Source organism: Pelodiscus sinensis, chromosome 3 (genome assembly GCF_049634645.1).
Source record: "Pelodiscus sinensis isolate JC-2024 chromosome 3, ASM4963464v1, whole genome shotgun sequence".
NCBI lineage: Eukaryota > Metazoa > Chordata > Testudines > Trionychidae > Pelodiscus > Pelodiscus sinensis.
Genome location: NC_134713.1, coordinates 104,024,883 through 104,043,597, shown reverse-complemented (window position 1 = coordinate 104,043,597; position 18,715 = coordinate 104,024,883). Strand labels below are relative to the sequence as shown.

At 44.1% G+C, this 18,715-nt stretch overlaps 1 protein-coding gene across 4 annotated transcripts in view; it reads right to left on the bottom strand.

Moving 5' to 3' along the window:
• The window catches only part of ADGB (androglobin), a 244,141-nt gene that overhangs the window by 76,054 nt on the left and 149,372 nt on the right, over positions 1 to 18,715 (bottom strand). For all 4 annotated transcript variants that reach the window (XR_012902706.1, XM_075924379.1, XM_075924378.1 and 1 more), the window contains 3 exons: positions 17,318 to 17,411; positions 16,239 to 16,373; positions 11,729 to 11,882 (listed from right to left, as the gene is read on the bottom strand). Coding sequence is in view for 3 of the 4 variants with exons in the window: in XM_075924379.1 (XP_075780494.1) it covers positions 11,729 to 11,882; positions 16,239 to 16,373; positions 17,318 to 17,411 (383 nt within the window). In the remaining variant the exon portion in view is untranslated. The remainder of the gene's footprint in view (positions 1 to 11,728; positions 11,883 to 16,238; positions 16,374 to 17,317; positions 17,412 to 18,715) is intronic.

The following is an 18,715-nucleotide window of genomic DNA, read 5'->3' as shown; positions in this document are numbered from 1 at the left end:
AGAAAAGAGGAGACTGAGGGGAGATATGACAAAATCCGCTGATTGGAGGTAGGAAGCTCGTCTCACGACTACTGCCGTAGCCGTTGATTAAGCTGCTGTGTCCATCACGTCCATTGCTATTTAGAGTGCTGTTCTCGCCAAAGTGTAGCCCTCCTGCTTTTAGTATGGGCTTTTTTGAGTCTGGGAGATGGTCCAGTAGTGGCGTAAGCTTGGTGAAATTGTCAAATATATGATTGGATAAATGCATGGTGTAATTAGCTATCCTGAGCATCAATGTTGCGGATGTATATACTCTCCTGCCCAATAAATCAAGCCTCTTTGTCTCCCTATCAATAGAGGGATTTTTGTATTGTGGTGTTTTAGATCTCTCTCCGGCTGCGTCTACCACCAACGAATTAGGCTGGAGATGGGTGAAAAGAAATTCCATTCCCTTAGGTGGCACAAAATATTTTGTATCGGCTTTTTTTCCTGGTAGGCGGTGCAGATGCAGGGGTTTGCCAAATTTCTTCTGCCACCTCAAGTATGGCCTCATCCAGGGGTATGGCTATCTTAGATCTATGCTGAGGCTGGAGATTCTTGAGGAGACGGTGCTGCTTCTCTTTTATCTCATCCAGCTGTATCTCCTGGCTGACTGCTACCATTTTAAAAAGTTATTGGAATTGTCTGAGGTCATCAGGAGGAGAGATGTCCCCAGGAATGATGGCCTCATCCAGAGAAGAGGAGGATTGATCAGTGGGGGATACTTCTGTAGGATGCTCCTCTGTGACAGAAGGCTGTCTCTCATCTGGTTCTGAGGGTTGGGGTTGTGGCGATGCGGGTTGCTCCATTGGAGTAGGAGGGGTTGGGGTTGGTGAATGCTTCGATGATGTGCAGTCACAGTAGGATCTTCTGTGAGAACGAGGTCTGTAATGATATGAATACCTATGAGGTGAGTAATGGCAACAGTAATCATCATGCTAGTAGAGTCTGTCAAGTGGCGATCATCTGTCAAAGTGAATGTGCCTGAAATGATCCCAGTGTGCAGTCCATGGTGAGTGTGGTGAATAGGAACAGGCATCAGAGATCCTGGAGGAAACTGCTGGAGATACAGAGAAAAAGCGGTGTGAATAATGGGCGTGATCTCTTTGCGCCACTAGAAATGGGGAGGGCAGCCTCTGGTGTGGAGAGTGAGGCGATCTACATTGGTCCTCACTGTGAGATCTTGGCAATGTCAGTGCCAATAGAGAAGGCAACAGTGCCAGCGAGAAAGCGGGTGATGGTGAATGAGGAGTAGGACTTCAGTGCCGGGGTGTCTTTGATGTGGACTTCCTTGTTTCGGCACCGTCCGTGTGTGCAGCTGGTGCTGTCAGCACTGGTAGAGCTGAACTTGTTGCCGAGGTGCCTGCTGTAGATGGTGTTGGTGCTACCGGTGCCAGTGACCATTGCGGCACTGTTGGATCTGTCGATGCCGAGGGTTTGGTCACTGTCAGTGCCGATGTAGATCTCGGTGCTGTAGTCGCTGACCTCTTTGTCTTAGGTGCCGCAAGGGTCCTAGAACACTGCATGGCGGTGCCTGAGGTGCCTGGTTTGTTCCTGATACTCATTCTACTCTGTGAAGTAGCAGGTAGAGACCTAGTTGGCAACGCCCTAGGTCTTTTGGGTGGAGTGGCTGTAGGGGATGAGGCTCTGCACTTTGGTGGCTAGTCTGAGGAGACTGAAGGCTCCAACCCCGCTGGATGGAGAGCCTTGTCAAAAAGAATCATCTGCAGCCTCATCTCTCTGTCCCAGTGTGCCTTTGCAGAAAGCTTTGTGCAGCATGGACATTTCTGTGGGACATGGGCCTCGCTGAGTGGCCGAATGGCCGTCAGAAGCGGGCATGGCATCATGGCATGTGTCGCATTTTTTTAATCTGGGTGATGCAGGCATTCTAATTTTTTAGTTTTTTTTTTTTAACTTGGAAGTAGAAACAGGGATTCAACTATATCTATATCTGTATCTTTATCTGTAACTATAAACTATGGATATTCAACTGTGGAGAAAGGGATTTTTTTTTAAACGAGAACTAGGGAATATGAGGGAAAGAACTATAACACAAATAGAAACTATAATTAAGACAAAACACTCCCACGAATGGAGAAGAGAAGAAAAGTTGAGGAGACCAGTTCACTCTGCAGCCTGACGTGGATGAGAGGAACTGGTGGGAGCCAGACTGCGCGAACATACAAAAGAGCGCAAATGCCGCGAGACGCTGCTGCACACGTGCAGTTTGGTCGAATACTGCTAGGGAAAAGTCTCCGATCTGCAGCGCTGGGGCAACCCCAGCACCTACAAAGGAGCACCCACGGGGACATCACTTGAAGAAGAATCAGCAGTATTTTGTTCCTTACTCTATCTCATTATCTCATCCACTCATAAAAATCTTATGAACAATAAAAAATAAAGAAATAATGTGCTATCTTTTTGGTAGTGGAAGATACGATTATACAGGAAAACAATTTAGATTAAAATTATTTGCTTCTAAATACAGCCAAGGATATATGTAAAGTGTCTCTCTACACTATAAAGCCTGCAGAAGACAGACAGACACTATTGCTACTCAGCAGATTTTATCCTCCGTGTCAATCATTTTGAAATTAACTTGATTTTTTTCCAGAACTGACTTTGAAGCAGAATAATATCTGCTGATACAGTTTATAACCTTAGTTGGGAATTGCTGATTCATAGTTTTTGAAGCATAAACTTAAATGGTAGGGTTATATCAAGAAAATAATCTGTTTTGCATTAATACTGACAATTAGGAATTTAGATATTATTTCTCACTTGCAGTGTTACATTGGGTTTGTTTACAATATACTATTAGAAAGAAGTTGTAGTGTTCTGTTCATATTCAAAGTTGGCTAACTTACTAATAAATTTGCATACAATATTTATGTTAAAATAATGGCATGATGTCACATCATTACAACTGTGGCTTTTATATTGTTTGCTGGTCCACTGGAATTTTACTGATCTATATATGATTATGAAGGCAATTAAAATATAGCCAGCTCTTCAATTTAAAATTGTATTCTTATTGAATGTCTGATTACAGGCAGTCCCCGGGTTATGTACAAGATAGGGACTGTAGGTTTGTTCTTAAGTTGAATCTGTAAGTCGGAACTGGCGTCAGCCGCTGCTCAAACTGATCAGTTTCAACCACGGCTGAATCTGGATGCCAGTTCTGACTTACATACAGATTCAACTTAAGAAACCCAGGCGTCCCCAAGTCAGCTGCTGCTGAAACTGATCAGCGGCTGATTCCAGGAAGACTGGGGCAGAGCAACTCTGCCTCGGGCTTCCTGTAGTCAGCCGCTGGTCAGTTTCAGCAGCGGCTGACTTGGGGACGCCTGGGGCAGAGCAGCTGGGGTGCTGCTGGGTTGCTCCAGTAGCGCGGCTCCTCGGCGCTACTGGAGCAACCCAGCAGCACCCCAGCTGCTCTGCCCCAGGCGTCCTGATTCAGCCGCTGCTGAAACTGACCAGCAGCGGCTGAATCAGGATGCCTGGGGCAGAGCAGCTGGGGTGCTGCCGGGTTGGTCCGGAGCGGCGCTGCGGGACCAACCCGGCAGCCCCCAGCTGCTCTACCCCAGGGGTAGGCAAGAAAAGCCTGGTCTGCTGGGGGGGGCACTAGCTACACCCCCCCCCAGCAGACCAGGGGGACAGGAGCAAAGCCGCGGAGCACGCCCCAGCGGGACAGCCCAAGCGCACCTGGGCTGTCCTGCTGCGGGCGTGCTCCAAGGCTTTGCTCCCTGTCTCCCTGCAGACCAGGGAGACGGAGAGCAAAGCCGCGGAGCACGCCTGCAGCGGGACAGCCCAAGCGCGCCCGGGCTGTCCTGCTGCGGGCGTGCTCCGCGGCTTTGCTCCTGTCCCCCTGGTCTGCTGGGGGGGTCCAGCAAAGCTGCTGGACCCCCCCAGCAGACCAGGGACACCAGAGCAAAGCCGCCCAGGCAGTGGGAGTCCCGCTGCCTGGGCAGCTTTGGTCCGGGGCAAACGAGCAAAGCCGCCCAGGCAGCGGGACTCCCGCCGCCTGGGCGGCTTTGCTCAGGTGTCCCTGGTCTGCTGGGGGGGGGGGGGGGGGTCCAGTGGCTTTGCTGGACCCCCCCAGCAGACCAGGGAGACCGGGAGAAGCTTTTCTCGCCCCGGAGGACATGGGTGGTGACCCGCCGCCCGTGAGCTCTGGGGCAAGAAAAGACCCGTTCGTAAGTGCGGATCCGACATAAGTCGGATCTGCGTAAGTCAGGGACTGCCTGTATATGAAAATAAAGTTTGAGTGAATAAAATATAGTCTCATAACACAATTCTGGAGTAATACCAAGATCCCAACCTTAGTGTTTTGTCACATATGCTATTAAAAACAAGATAACAGATTATCAGACTTGGTAAAACACAAAATTTCTTATATTAAATACATTAATACTAATAGAAAAAATCAGTTAGATTTAAAGGACAGCCTCAAAACAACGTTAAACAGGCTGTTATAGTATTAAAACAATGTAAAAGTTTAGTGAAATACACAGTACCAGCATGTGAAGAATAATTAGCTGTTACTAAAACTGAAATAAGAAATCATTACTCACCCTGAGCAGTAACTACAGTTTTTCTTTGAGTAGTGCTCCTGTAGATGCTCCCTTTTGGGTACGCGAGCCTTCGACTGTAAATTTCTTATAGCTGTGTCCAGTTGGCCTGTGCATAGATGTTAACTCCACTTTGTGCTCTGTACTGTTGCTATATAGTATTGAGCAGGCTAATCATCCTCAATTCCTTCTCTACAAAGCCCCATGACAGAGAAGTCCAAAGCAGAGGGGAAAAGGAGTCCAAATAATGAAGAACCAATAGGGACACACATCTTGAAGAACTACACTTAAAAAAAAATCTTATCAGCCATGGTTTCCAGTTCCTCAAAAACCTCTTTTGAGCCTCTTGTCTCCTGAAAAGGAGGGTAAGAAGGGTTGTCTGTCTTTGTGTGTAGGGCATAGTTTGAAGCCTTGGAGAACTGATGGTGATAAGCAGGCCAGAGATCCCAAGAGTGGAGCATAGGGCATGGGTAACAGAAACCATGGCTGCCCTCCCCAGCTGGATGCTCATAGGGATGTCAGTGATGAGTGAGCTCATGGAGCTCAAGAAAAAGAAACCTTCACTGGAACAGAGTGATAGCCTTGCACTAATGTTTGGGAGGCAGAGGCAAGGCCTTCATCATAATCCTCTTCTGAGCCACTCAGTAATGACAGGGTAACAGAAAGAACTTGAGTTACAACCATTGGTCCCAGACATATGTCTTCAAAATGCAGATGTTCTCAGTATAGAAGAAATGTGAGGTACTACCACTGGTAGTAAGTGGGCATGTGGAGACCTAGAGATTCTTGATATTGAACAGAGACAATATAATGGTGAATCAGGAGTCTCTGATGCTGTGAGGTCTTGGGAAAAACAGAAATCTTGCAGAACCAAGAATGCTGTTGGTACTGTGTCCATGGCTTGGGGTAAAGTGGACGGTATCATGAGTTTTGAATGCTATATGGAGGGTGGGTGAACCTGATGGAAGTTCAGTGGTCTTTTTCAGTACCACAGTAAAACTCTTCTTGCTATTGCAATCTTCTGTCGGTACTGATGGTGTCTCATAGTCCAATATGTTAGATTCTCTAAGCTTGGCAGAGTTTTCTTTCTTTCTCATTATATAAAATTTAATTAATTTAAAAAATATTTCGGTAAAAAAAGAAATTAATATAACTATTATAACTCACTACTATATACGCTAACCACAAAAAGCAAAAAGAGCACAGTTGAGGTAAAAAGCTCAATCCAGAAAGCTAGCTAAGGCTCCATCTCAAGCCATGGTGGTATAGAGTACTGAGGATGGTTAGCCTGCTATATAGCAATGGTATGGAACCATGTGCATGGAATGGCAAATCTCCAAAGGTATATAGCGACACTACTCAAAGAACTGTAAAACATTAATTTCTACAAACATTTGAATTTATTTTTGTGTGATTTTATCCAGTACTTTAAAAAGAACACCTGCCACTGGCTCCCTCTCAAAAATCAATTGATCAATTTAAATATATATTTAAGCATTTCATTATTGTACAATTCATCTTACAACATGCATTTCTACAAATGCTTGATTACAAGCTATTGTTATTTTGATATTGAAGATGGAGACACACCTCAATGTTTATATTTCTCAAAACCAAAACATTAATAAACAGTGACTCAGATTAAAGGTTAGATTTTCAAACAACAGTAGATGTACTGTTCCTGAAAGCTAAACCAGCAACAAAAATATTAATAATTGTATTGCAGCTGTGCCTAGAGGCTCAGAAAAGGATTGAGCCCCATTGTGCTAGGTGCTACACAAATAACATTCCTTTTCAAAACCATCTCACACAGTAAGTGGAAATAACAGAGTAAAGGGTAGAATGAGGGAGCAGAAGACAAGTTAACTGCTGAATGAACTAATTTTGAAAAAAAATGGTAGTCTAAGCTTGTCATCTTTTTACCCATTTGTCTGCACAATAAACAGTTTGTACACACAATTACACTTGAACCTCTTTAATCTGGGAATCCCTGGAAATAGGGTATGTCAGATTAAAGATATTGCAGGTCAGGAAGCATGCTGTTGGGGTGGGATATTTACCCACTGTCCTGTTCCCGGAGGCACAAGTGGCTCCACACTCGCCACTGCTCCCAGGCACCTACCACCCACCACTCCAAAAGCCTCATGGGAAGTGACTCTGTGCACTGCCATTCCCCCAGAATTGTTGTTTGCATAAATGTCTCACACAACTCAATAAACTCATTTTGTATTCTAGTAGACATATAATGGACTTGCATGCGTTTTCCACTCTCTTGTGATTCACGAACATGCTTAATATGGCCTGATAATAGTGGTTCATACTTGCTAAGAAGCTCAAGTATACCAAGAAAGTTTTTGTTTGTATGGTCACCGATTCATTGACTGGAACTAAACAAAGCCAATCCCCATTCAGAAAGAAAAATAATGACATTCAAAATGCATTCAAGGAGTTTTTTCCAGTTATCAGTTTATCGCTACTGTTGACATTTCTGTGTCTTGGTTAATGACCTCCTCATTTTGAGGCAGTGGCATTGAAATGTCATTTGTGGGTACAAAGTTTTCATCATCACATATGGAATTGTCTCTGTCAGTATGGTCACCAGCTAGTGGCTTAAGCATCTTTTCTACAGGAAATGATGTTATTGGCTTTAAACTCTTAAATGCTGCTTCACTCTGTTGCTTTCACTGTCCCTTACTTGCACCACTTGCAAATCTTTGCTTCATTTTTATAAACGCGTTCTTTTAAAACACAGTAACACACAATAAATTAATTTGCTAAAGGCTGTTGGTTATACAAAATTTTAATTGTATATACTTTGTAATCAATATTATATAATAATGGTTTGAGGATGTTATTTACTATGCCCCTTATAGCCTTATTTCAAAGTCTTGAAATTTTGTCTCCTAACATGTTCCTGTTATTAAATTCCTCTAATAACTGATGTGTTATTATGAATATGAACATGGGCTGATTGCTGGATAAAGTTTATTAATAAACTTTTAATTCTAGTTCTTTAATCACAAAAAAGCCTTTAAAGGTGAATCTAAAACTGGAAAAAGAGGTAGCTTATAGCTGAGACTGACATGGTTATTGTATATGGAGAGACATAAGAAAAAACAGGAATAAGAAAATCTCCTATGCAGAGATAAACATCTAACTTAAAGGTTAAGTTCACCATCAGACCAAGCAAAATCACTTTACAGTAACAGAGGGTATGTCTACACAGCAAAGTTATTTTGAAATAACAGCGGTTATTTCAAAATAACTTTACCAGCGTCTACACAGCCTAACTGCTATTTTAAAATTAAATTGAAATAGCGGAGTGCTTATTTTGAATTTGGTAAACCTCATTCCATAAGGAATAATACCAAATTCAAAATAGCTAACTAGACATAAGCGCTGTATAGATCCTTATTTCGGAATAGGGGGCCTTCAGCCCTTCCCAGGATGCCCTGGTGGCAACTCTAGGCCAAACCAGGAAAACTCTTCTGCTCTCCCCCCAGCCCCGGAGCCCTTAAAGGGGTAGATGCTGGCCACAGTGCCTATGCCAGCTGCAAGCCTGCCAGCACAAAGTCAGCAGTCACTGCCCCTGGCCCAGCATGAGCCAGCAATCCACTGGCATCCAGCCCTCCACCGCTCCGCAGGAGCAGGCTGGCAAATCTCAGGAGCCTGCGAGGGGCCGCAAAGGCGGGCGCCCTCCTGGTCCAGTGCGGAGATCATGGATTTGATTGAGGTTTGGAGAGAGGCCTCCAATGTCCATGATCTCTGCACTAGACGCAGGAACGCAGCAGTCTACAGGTGGATGGCTGACAGCCTGGCCACCAAAGACCACATGCGCACCCAGGAGCAGGTGCACATGAAAATCAAAGAGCTGCGGCAGGCCTATGCCAGGGTCACAGGGGGCAGCTCCCAACCAGGGGCTGACCCAGACCTCTGCCCATATTATGATTCCCTGGACCATGTCCTGGGGGGTCCAGATGGTCCATGCCCCCCAGGTGGTCATCGACCCTGGAGCAGAGGGCCCTGAGCAGGACACAGAGGAGGAGGAGGACGATGACGATGGCCAGGAGTCACAGGAGCACGGAGTGAGTATGGCACTCACCCAGGACCCCCGAGGCGTCACAGCAGCCATGTCCCTGGTGTCATCCAAAGCCGGGGAGGCCTCGACATGTAAGTGCCATCACTGTCCCCTTATTCAAGGTGGGGGGGTGGGAGAGGGAGACCAGGGACCGCACATGTGGGCCTTGCTGACCACAGAGCATGCAGCAATCTGTGCATGTGCTGTGCCACCCTGGGCACATGGCCCCGGCTGGCTGCCACACAAGGGCCCTGGCCTGTTATCCACATGCATGTATGTATGAAGGCACATGACATGCTCCTGACCCCGGGGAGGGACACTGCATGATGCCATCCCTTCACAAGCCCCCTCTATGCAGAGGCAGGGCACATCTCCCTTCCCTCCTTATCCCCACACTATATACAGCACAGGGGCATGGGTGCAGTCCCAGGCCAGCTCACACTCCTGGGGATAGCAGGAAATGCCAAACATGGCCTGTGTGCAAGCACATAGGCTCTGACGGCGCGGAGACCTGCCGTCTTCGCCTTGCAGAGGGGGGCTGGCTTCACGCATTCTGTCCCCAGGGATAACTGACCACTTCTCTTGTTTCTCCATAGCCGCAGCAGCTGTGAGTGCAGGGCGCACCACCCCTCCCAGGACATCCTCCCACTCCTGGGCACTCAGCAGGCTGACCCAGAACCAGGAGGACTACCAGCATCAGCACCTGGGGCTCCTGTGAAGGGAGGTCCGCATCCTGGAGCACTGCGTGCATGAAGACCTGAAGGTGCAGCAGGAGAGCTGGCGGGACCTGCTTGCCCAGGACCGTGCCATCTGCGTCCACCTGTAGACCCTGGAGCAGAGATTGGTGCCTCCTGCCGCTCCAGCCCCTGCTGCCACCCCATCTTTTGCTCCTCCTTCCACTGCGCGTACAGGCCAGCTAAGTGGTCGGCCTCTGCCATCCAGGCTGGCAGGAAAGCCTCCTCCTTCCTTTCACACAAATTGTGCAGCACATAGCACGCTACCACCAAGTGCAGAATATTCCTCTCAGAGAGGTCCAGGCAGGTGAGAAAGCATCTAAATCGGGCCTTCAGCTGGCCAAAGGCACCCTCTACCACGATGCGGGCCCTGCTGAGCCTGGCATTAAAGGCCTGTCGGGAGGGGTTGAGGTGTCCCGTGTAGAGCTTCATGAGCCAGGGCTGTAGTGGGTAGGCCGCATCCCCCACCAAGCACAAAGGCATGTCTACGTCCGTGACCCTGATGTGACTGTCGGGGAAGAAAGGCCCGGTGTGCAGCCTCTGGCATACAGAGGAATTGCGGTACACCTGCGCATCGTGTGCTTTGCCGGACCAACCCACATTAATATCCAGGAAGTGGCCCCGGTGGTCAGAGACAGCCTGCAGGATAACCGGGAAGTATCCCTTCCAGTTTATGTACAGGGAGGCCTGGTGGTCTGGGGCACGGATGGGGATGTGTGTCCCATCAATTTCCCGCAGTTGGGGAAGCCGAGGGCGCCATAGCTCTTGATGACCGCGTCCACATCAGTGAGGCGGATGACTCTGTGGAACAGCACTCTATTCATGGCCTTGACCATCTGCAGAGGGACACACAAAACCGAGAGTCACTGGGGTGCCAGGGTGGCTGACAGTGCTCCTTCCCCACACCCTCTCCCCAGGAGCAACCCTCCCTGCAATCCTGGCCACCACGGGCAGTCCGTAATGTGGCTGGGACAGAACAAACCCTCCCGGGGAGGGGACTTGCACCACTTCCCCCCTTTTTACCTGGGGCAGCCCATCCCCTCCTTGCTCTCCTCCTCCCCTGCCCAGGCACAGTGGCCAGACTGCCATACCTGCATGAGCAATGCTCCGATGGTGGATCTCCTCACGCCAAACTGGTCTGCCACATTGGAGAGCTTCCCTGGAGAGCTTCCATAGAGCGATGGCCACATGCTTCTGGAGGAGAATGGCAGGCTCATGTGCATGTCCCATCGCTGCAGAGCAGGGGGAACCTCCCACAGAGCTCGAGGAAGGTGTCTTTCTTCATCCTGAAGTTCTGGGTCCATTGTTGGTCTCCCCAGCACTCCAGGATGATGTGGTTCCCACCAGTCGCTGCTGGTGTCTAGATGACAGATGTGGCGGGGCACGCTGGCGTCCAGGTGCTGCTGCTGCTCCTCCACGTCCCCTAGTAGGGTCCGGAAGAGGGCCTGGGTGTTGGGCTGCAGCAGATGCTGCGATGCAGACTCCAGCAATTGCTTCCAGGCTTGCAGCAAGACATCCAAAATGAGCACCAGAGTGCCCAGGGGCAGCTTTGGCTCCATGGTGCCGAGTGCTGTGATGTCCTGAGTCAGGGCAACCAAAGCATGCAGAGACAAAAATGCTTTGCTGTCCCTCAGCGAGGTAGGCAAGCAAGCAGAGAAAGCTGAGAACCGGTTGTCCAGGGGGGACCCTTTAAGCACAAGCCTCAGATAGACTCAGACAGCAGCCATACAAAGTAATTACTGACCTGATGCCCTGCTGGAATCGGTTTCAGCTGGCCTTAAATGTGATTCAGCATCCAATCAGTGTGGATGCACTATTTCCAAATAGCAAAACGCTATTTCGAAATGCATTTTGTGTGTAGACACGTTATTTCGAAATATCTTATTTTAAATTAACTATTTTGAAATAAGATACTTCAAACTAATGCTGTAGTGTAGACATACTCAGAATGAATTACGCATTTCAAAATATGAGGCCCATTTGTCTCCTGAGGCCTGGGCCAAATGGCCCTCCTGGCCCCACCTCTGATAGGGCCTGGTACCAGGGATGAAGTAAGTAGTACTTTAGTTACGGAAACTAGGAGGTTGACTCTCTTCTGGAAATAAAAGCAAACTCTGAGAAAAGGTAAAGGCATTTTTCTCAGAAGAGGCTTGAAATTGAATTGCAGCTACAGCAGCCTCTTTTCTGGACCAACCTGATAAATTAAAATTCTGTGTGCTTTTCAAATAGATGCATGTCCTGTGAAGTCAGAGGTGATTCGCTTATATCTTAATAACAGTGATTATTATTTCTATAGTGATGTTGTACGCAAAGATGTTTGGACTGACCTTATTCTTGGTATAAACATGAGGGGCCACTTTGAGAAAGATGCGTGGTATTTCTTCCAGTGTATCATTATCAACAACATGGAGCATACAGGTAGGGATGGTTGTGTACATCTTTGGCACTATAAGCATATCTTCTGTCACATGAAATGTTTCCCTACAGTAAAAGAAAGGTAATATCTCTTCTGAAAAATGTTTTCAATTTCAAATTGCTTTTCACTAATAAAGTAGTTGCTGTAAAATTAAAATAAATGCTAATAATAATACTTGTATAGCTATGTAGGTTCCAGCTGCTCAAAATTAGAATGCTAGTTGTTGTATAGTTTTGACGTAGCCAAACCTACCAAACAAAGACCTCAACAGCAACTAGTTGCAGGCATTGCAATCTTAAAACATCTGAATATAAACTAATTTTATAGGGTTACAAACATTCTATGTTTAAAATTGTTTATTGCATTTATACTTTGGAGAAAAAAATCTAAAATACTCTAAAAGTTTCTTTAATTGTAAAAAGCACAATTCAAATAGCAGATAGTCAATTATAGCAGATACTTGAACTTAAGTAATTGAAAGAAATGGACACCCAAAGTGCGCGAGTAACACATGCTTACAGGTGTTGTGGCTTACTTTTCATAATGTGGTGCAAAATATGCTCATATACTTTTTATATAATATAGATCTTGTAAAGAGATTAATTGGTACATTCTGGCTCACATAAGAACTGCCCAGAGTTTGGAAAGGGAAGACAATCCAAGGAGAATGTAGAAAGACCACGCTGGTACCAATATACAAACACAAAAGGGACATACAGAACTGTTTAGTGTACTAAGGAATTAAGCTGTTGTCCCACTTCATGAAACTTAGAGAGAAACACAGATCGAAGCAGACATTGACTAGTGGAGCCTCTTTTAGGAAAGGAGCTGGTTGGTATTAGAAAAGGAAAATGACTACAGATGTTCATCACTAGACAGTTGGTGGAAAAGAAGCTGGAGGGAAACATCAAGCAAGATTAGTTTTCATCTATTTGAAGAAGCATTTGACAAAGTACTTAGTACCTAGATGATTGCTTTTGCTATGTTCCTATGGAGTACTTGAGGCACTTGTCCACATGCTGATAGGTCTGAATGATGGTTTGCTATGGGACCAGCTTGCTTCTCATGAGCGACCTCTATAGAACTGTGCAGACGCATACTCTTTATTCAGCTTTGCTCTGCTCATGGTGCCTTCTGCTAGCTACTACCATCCAGCTGAGTTACACTTAGTTCATACATGAACAAAAGAAATCCTTCTAGGTTAAAAGTCCAAAAGGGTTTATCATAGTCATAGTACCCATAGCTGGTCTCTTCCCAAAGCCCTCCCTCCTCTGATATGATGCAGTGCCCTGAGGGCTTCCTTCCTGGAGACTCTTTGCCTATTGTCCCAGCTCTCCAGCTGAGTCAATCAGGGCTTAAGGCATTTCTCCAGTCGCTGGTGGGGAAACTCAGGACTGCCTATGAATCCAGGTCACAACTTAGGGATTCTGTAAGTGTAGCCACCTCCTTCTTTCCATTAACTTTTACTCTGGTGCAGTTGCTCTTGTTCCCTGGGTCATTTCCCCACTCTTACCCGGGCTGAAGACTGTCTTGAGATCTTGCTGCCACCTAATAGCACCTTTCTTGCTCCTCTGCTCCCTGCCAGCAACTGATTCTGCTTTGTCCAGCAGCTCCCTTTTAGTATGAGCTTTCTGGATTCTACTGGCTTCACCCTAGAGCAGGGGTGCCCAAACTTTTTTCAAAGAGGGCCAGATTTGATGAAGTGAACAAGCGTGAGGGCCGACCATTTTGCCTGACATTCTTTGAACCATTAAAATTAAATGCAAATTAACTATTTTATGCAAAGTTTATTGCAAACGGCATACTTTTCATTTCGTCACATGGATGACAAATCTAAACAGGTGTTAAATCACTCTGCCTTTCATATCTGAAGGCCAGATGAAAAAAAATCCAGGAAGCTGAAATATATGTCAGGAACATTGTAAAGTACATTACATATTATTGGTAATAAAGGTTGTCTGTCAACTTTTAAGTTCAAAAAATATGAACAGGAACATAACACCAAGTATACATGTTGTGTCCAAATATATTTATAACTGATTTAGACCAACTGACATTAACTGAGATTTTACAATGTATTCATCTCAATACATATGGATTCGTTGGGGGCCATAAAAGATAGATATTGCCAAATTACCTGTGGGGCCGTATTAAACCGGAACACGGGCCGCAATTGGCCCGCGGGCCGGACTTTGGACATGCCTGCCCTAGAGCATCTGAATGACAGCTTACTCACAGTCACTTTAGATAGCCTAGAGGAGTCACTTCTACTGCTCCTTCCTGGGTCAGGATGTGGAAGGATTGTGAGTATCTGGCAGGTAACCTCAAGGAGTGGTACACCCTGTCACATAGTTTCAATGCTTTTTTTGTGGAAAAAAAGCTGCTGGTACTTCAGGGGAAAAGTTGAGCTTTGACTGGAGGTGCTGGTACTGCATATCGGGTCTGGAGGTGCCGGTACTGCGTACCGGGCAGTACCATCACAAAAAAAGCACTGCATAGTTCCATGACAAAAAGTCAGTTGGCTTTCAGTGCAACAGGGGATTTTGAGGTGAAAGTTGGACTCCGCCATGGATCAGTGCTTATTCCATTATTATTCATAATTGTGATGGACTTCATAAGTAGGCACACACAAATGGATAGAGGCACCAAAGTGATCTGTGCAGATTATAACTGTGCTAATGACCAACAGGGAGAAAGATCTGGTCCACGTGACTGATGCCTGATACAGGTAACAAACTATGGCCTCAAATGAGTAAAGAAAAAAACTGAAATCATGCAAGACCTGAACAGAAAACCAAGGCAGAACAATATCAGCACTGAAGACCAGCACCTAAATCAGGTTTATACACTGAAGAACTGTAGGGGTCGGTTAGCAGCAAATAGAGAAATCAGCGGAGAACAGTAGGCAAGGCTGCTGAGCATGGGAAAAGTCTGGCACAAGAAAAGTGGAGTGATCTCTGATAAACAGATGCCCAGACTACTTTAGGGACAATTATACAAAACCACAGTCAGACCACTTGGTCTTTCAGACCAAAGAGAAGCACTTGAGAGACCTGACACCACTTAACTGAGATGTTGTAGAAGAGTGAAGAGGTGACATTACTGGATCACATGCAAAATGTTATCAAGTATGAGACCAGGGTATGTGGTATCAGATTGGAGTTGCAGGAGAGGAGGCTGAGATAATATGGGCATGTGTAACAGGAGTGCTGAGTCAGGAGCTGAGTCAGTCAGTCACCTGTCATTCAAATCCCAACCAATATAGATTAATTGGGACCTAATTACAGGATCGATTAACAAGTGTAGCAACAACTCGAGGTAATTAAAGAAGGAAATAATCCCAACAGTTGGGATCAGATAAAGTGACAGTAAGGCAGCCATGGGAGGGGAAGTTAAGACCCTGAAGGAAGGCAGAGCTGGCTGTTGCTAGTACTGCTCCTTTCCCCAGAAACAAGTGGGAGAACTGTTTGGGGTTGTAAAATGTAAACAGCACTCCAGGTGGTGGCATACAGGAATAGCTCATAGTGAAGGAAATCTAGAGTGGATGTGGTCCATATTTAAGGTAAGAAAAGACTCATAGAGGACCAGCCTATGAGCATGTATAAAGGATGGATGAAGGGAATCCTGTTAGCAAGGCATTTAGCATTAGAATTAGTGGGCAAAGATCAAAACAACAGCCAGAAAAATGGTAGGCAGGCTGTGTACTAGAAGATAGAGCAGATATCGAGTGAGCAGTGGCCTTACGTGCCTGAAAAAACTGTTCTGGTGACCTGATCTCCAGTTAGCGGGGAAAGACAAAAATAAGGAAACATGGATTTCTCTCTCTCTCTCTTTTTTTTTTTTTTTGGTGTGTGTGTGTGTAGTTTCTAATTCTAGACTGAATTTTAAGAGGTTGTTTTTAAATCCCAGTGTCATAGTTGATTAATTTTACTCACTATTGTTTGTATTTTCACATAAGTTTTAAAATATCATTACTTCCCATTTCAAAAATGTCATTTTATTTTAAAAAATCTGAATTCATTTAATAATGTGGTCAAAATTAAAATAATTGATGTGTGATTTTGGATACCTGACTCTGACACTTTTCAAAGGTGTGATTTTTTAAAAAAATGCTAAGCACTTATCTGAGACCCTTTTCTGGTGCCTCAAGTTGGACATCAAAAACTGAGGCACCCAAGTCAGAGTATTTTTTACCTGTCATTCAAAGCCAGTTAAATTAATTGTTTTCAAACTGGCAGAGACAATCTCCATTGCCTTCAGACTAACTTTGGCAACTTCATGTCTATCCAATTTTCTAAGACAAGAGTTTTACATGAAGTAAAATAGGGCTTTCTATTTAATGCTGACTGAAACTTTGAATGTGTAGAAGCTACTGCTTTTCCATAATAAAGTATTTCCACATAAGAATACTTGAAACTCACCTAAAAACCACAAACCAAAAATTTGGCGGCTGATCGAAATATGTGACAGCATAATCAATAAAAGCTGTTTTAGCCCATTCATCCTCGTAGCAGGGATATTTTCTGAGAGACTTACAGTTGCTTTTAAACATTTCTCTGAAAAAAAAAGAGATGGATACTTAAACTTAATAAGGAGAAGACCATGATCTTGACTTTAACCCTATTATATATGTGACCCATTGGTACACCCATTGGTACATATATTGGTACATGGATCTCTCTTTCTTCAAGGGTTCCTTGTATAAATGTTTTGTCACTTTTTAAAAGTTGTTCAGGTATTTTTCTTCTTGTGTCTATTTTTGTTCATTTCCTTATTTGTGTAGGAGAATTTATATCAAAGCCAGGGCAATCAAGTCTTGAAACTACAGGAGTCCTTACAATTCCCCCCACACCTCTGGTTACTAATAAATTATTTGCCAGGAGTCCAGGACTCTGCAGGGTGGTGGACCTTTAGTAAGGTAGCTTCCTTCTTCAACATAGCAAAAGTCCTAGTATAGAAGCAATTGGAACAGTAAAAATGTGCTTTTTGTGGTATACCTTATTTTCTCTGGGCAATTGGTGAAAGCTACACTGCAATATAAGCTGCATCTCCACCAGAAGGGTTTACTTGTAAAACTAGCCAGTGTAGCTATAGCTAGCTTTTTACTGAAAACAAGGTCTCCCTAAAGAAAAGGCTTACTCAGTATTTTTCTTTAAAGCAATCTAACTGGATTATTAAAAGCTTAATATCATATTTACACTAGTAAAATTTACAATAGAATACCCATACTACAAATATAAAAAGGAAGATAGCATGGAAGCAACACTCCAGTTCAACTAGTAGATTTGCTAGATGTTTTAGGCGCATAAAGTAAGCAGAATAAAGCTTATATATTACACCTTCTTTGAAAATCTCAAATGCTTTGCATGTTTAACATAATTTTCATAATTTCAAAACAAGTCATTCTTTCATCATATTTATTCTGATAAAGATTTGATTGTATGATTATACAAAGTTCTGTTGAACCAGTTGCAATATAAAATTGCCATTTATTACATACCTCAGTAGAATTACACCACACTGTTCGATATTTGACTCAATTAAAGTCCACAATTTTTGCAGAGTTTCTTTGACATTAACATTCTCCTTAGTATCTGAAAATAACAATGTTTTGGGAAAAATAACAAAATATCTGTTTGATCGTTAAGAAAGTCTCTCAAAAAATATGGGGCAAGTTAGTTATATTCTAAATCAAGTTATGTCCTTATTTTAAATTTTACAGAATTCATGTACTTCTAGAAACTAATGTGTCCTTAGAGGCAGTGGCTTCCATTCTCCTTGTACATGTGCTGATCAACCCTCCTGCTATAGTGAAGAAAGATATAATCAGTTCTTTCCTACTAAAGAATATATCCCCATATAAATTATAACATCCTGAAGCAAGGTGAGGTAACTTCAGTAACCAGTAGAGGCAATGATCAGTCCATTTAACTGTGAGCTTAATTATACTGACTTTTCCTTGTAGTTAATACTATAACTCACATGGAAGGATCTAGAAGAAGAATGGGGAAAATCTAAACAAAGACTCGAGAAAAAATGAATGCTGTGTGTTTCTTAAACTATGATCCGGGGAACACTGGTGTTCTGTGAACAACTCGCAGGTGTGCCGTGACCTCTTCTTTATTTTTGTTATTTTGTTTTTGACTTTTTGTGTGTTACAACAATTTTTTTGAAGAAAATTTTCATAGGTGTTCCACATAAAAAAATTATTATTGTTTGATGTTCCGTGGTCTCAAAAAGTTTAAGAAACACTGCTATATGGGATAGCAGGAGAAAAAATAGGGTAAGTACATGGGAAAGAGAAGAAAAAATAGTTATGAAAAGGAATGGAAAGAGAAAAAAAACCCAAAGATGGGTAAAAGACATAGAAAACAATGGAGAGAAATAAGAACGGAGAAAGAAGAGGTAGAGAAAAAAGGAGACTTAGGAAAACACACTTGTTAACGGATAAATGAAAAGTTAAATCTCCAGAAGAAAAGAATGATAAAGACTGAAGCACTGTTAATTTACATGGTGCCTGTCAAACATAAATAAGGCAGGCAATAAATTATTTGGAGCAAAACCTAAATAAGACAAGAGCAGGGGTCGCAGCTGAAGAGAGGAAAAGCATTGGGATTATGGATGAGCAAAAGAATACTGGAGAGATTTCTTGAAGAGGTGGATTTTAAATAAGAGCTTTGAAGCAGAGAGGGTGCCTAGTCAGACAGGACAAGACTGACCAAGGCATAGGATGCACAAGGCATGGATAGAAAAAGCCTCCATGGCTGTGTCCAGACTCAGGGTTTTTTTCGAAAAAAGTAGCCTTTTTTCGAAAAAACCTCACCTGCGTCTAGACTGCAGCCGCGTTCTTTCGAAATTAAATCGAAAGAACGCGGCTTTTCTTTCGATGGCGGTAAAC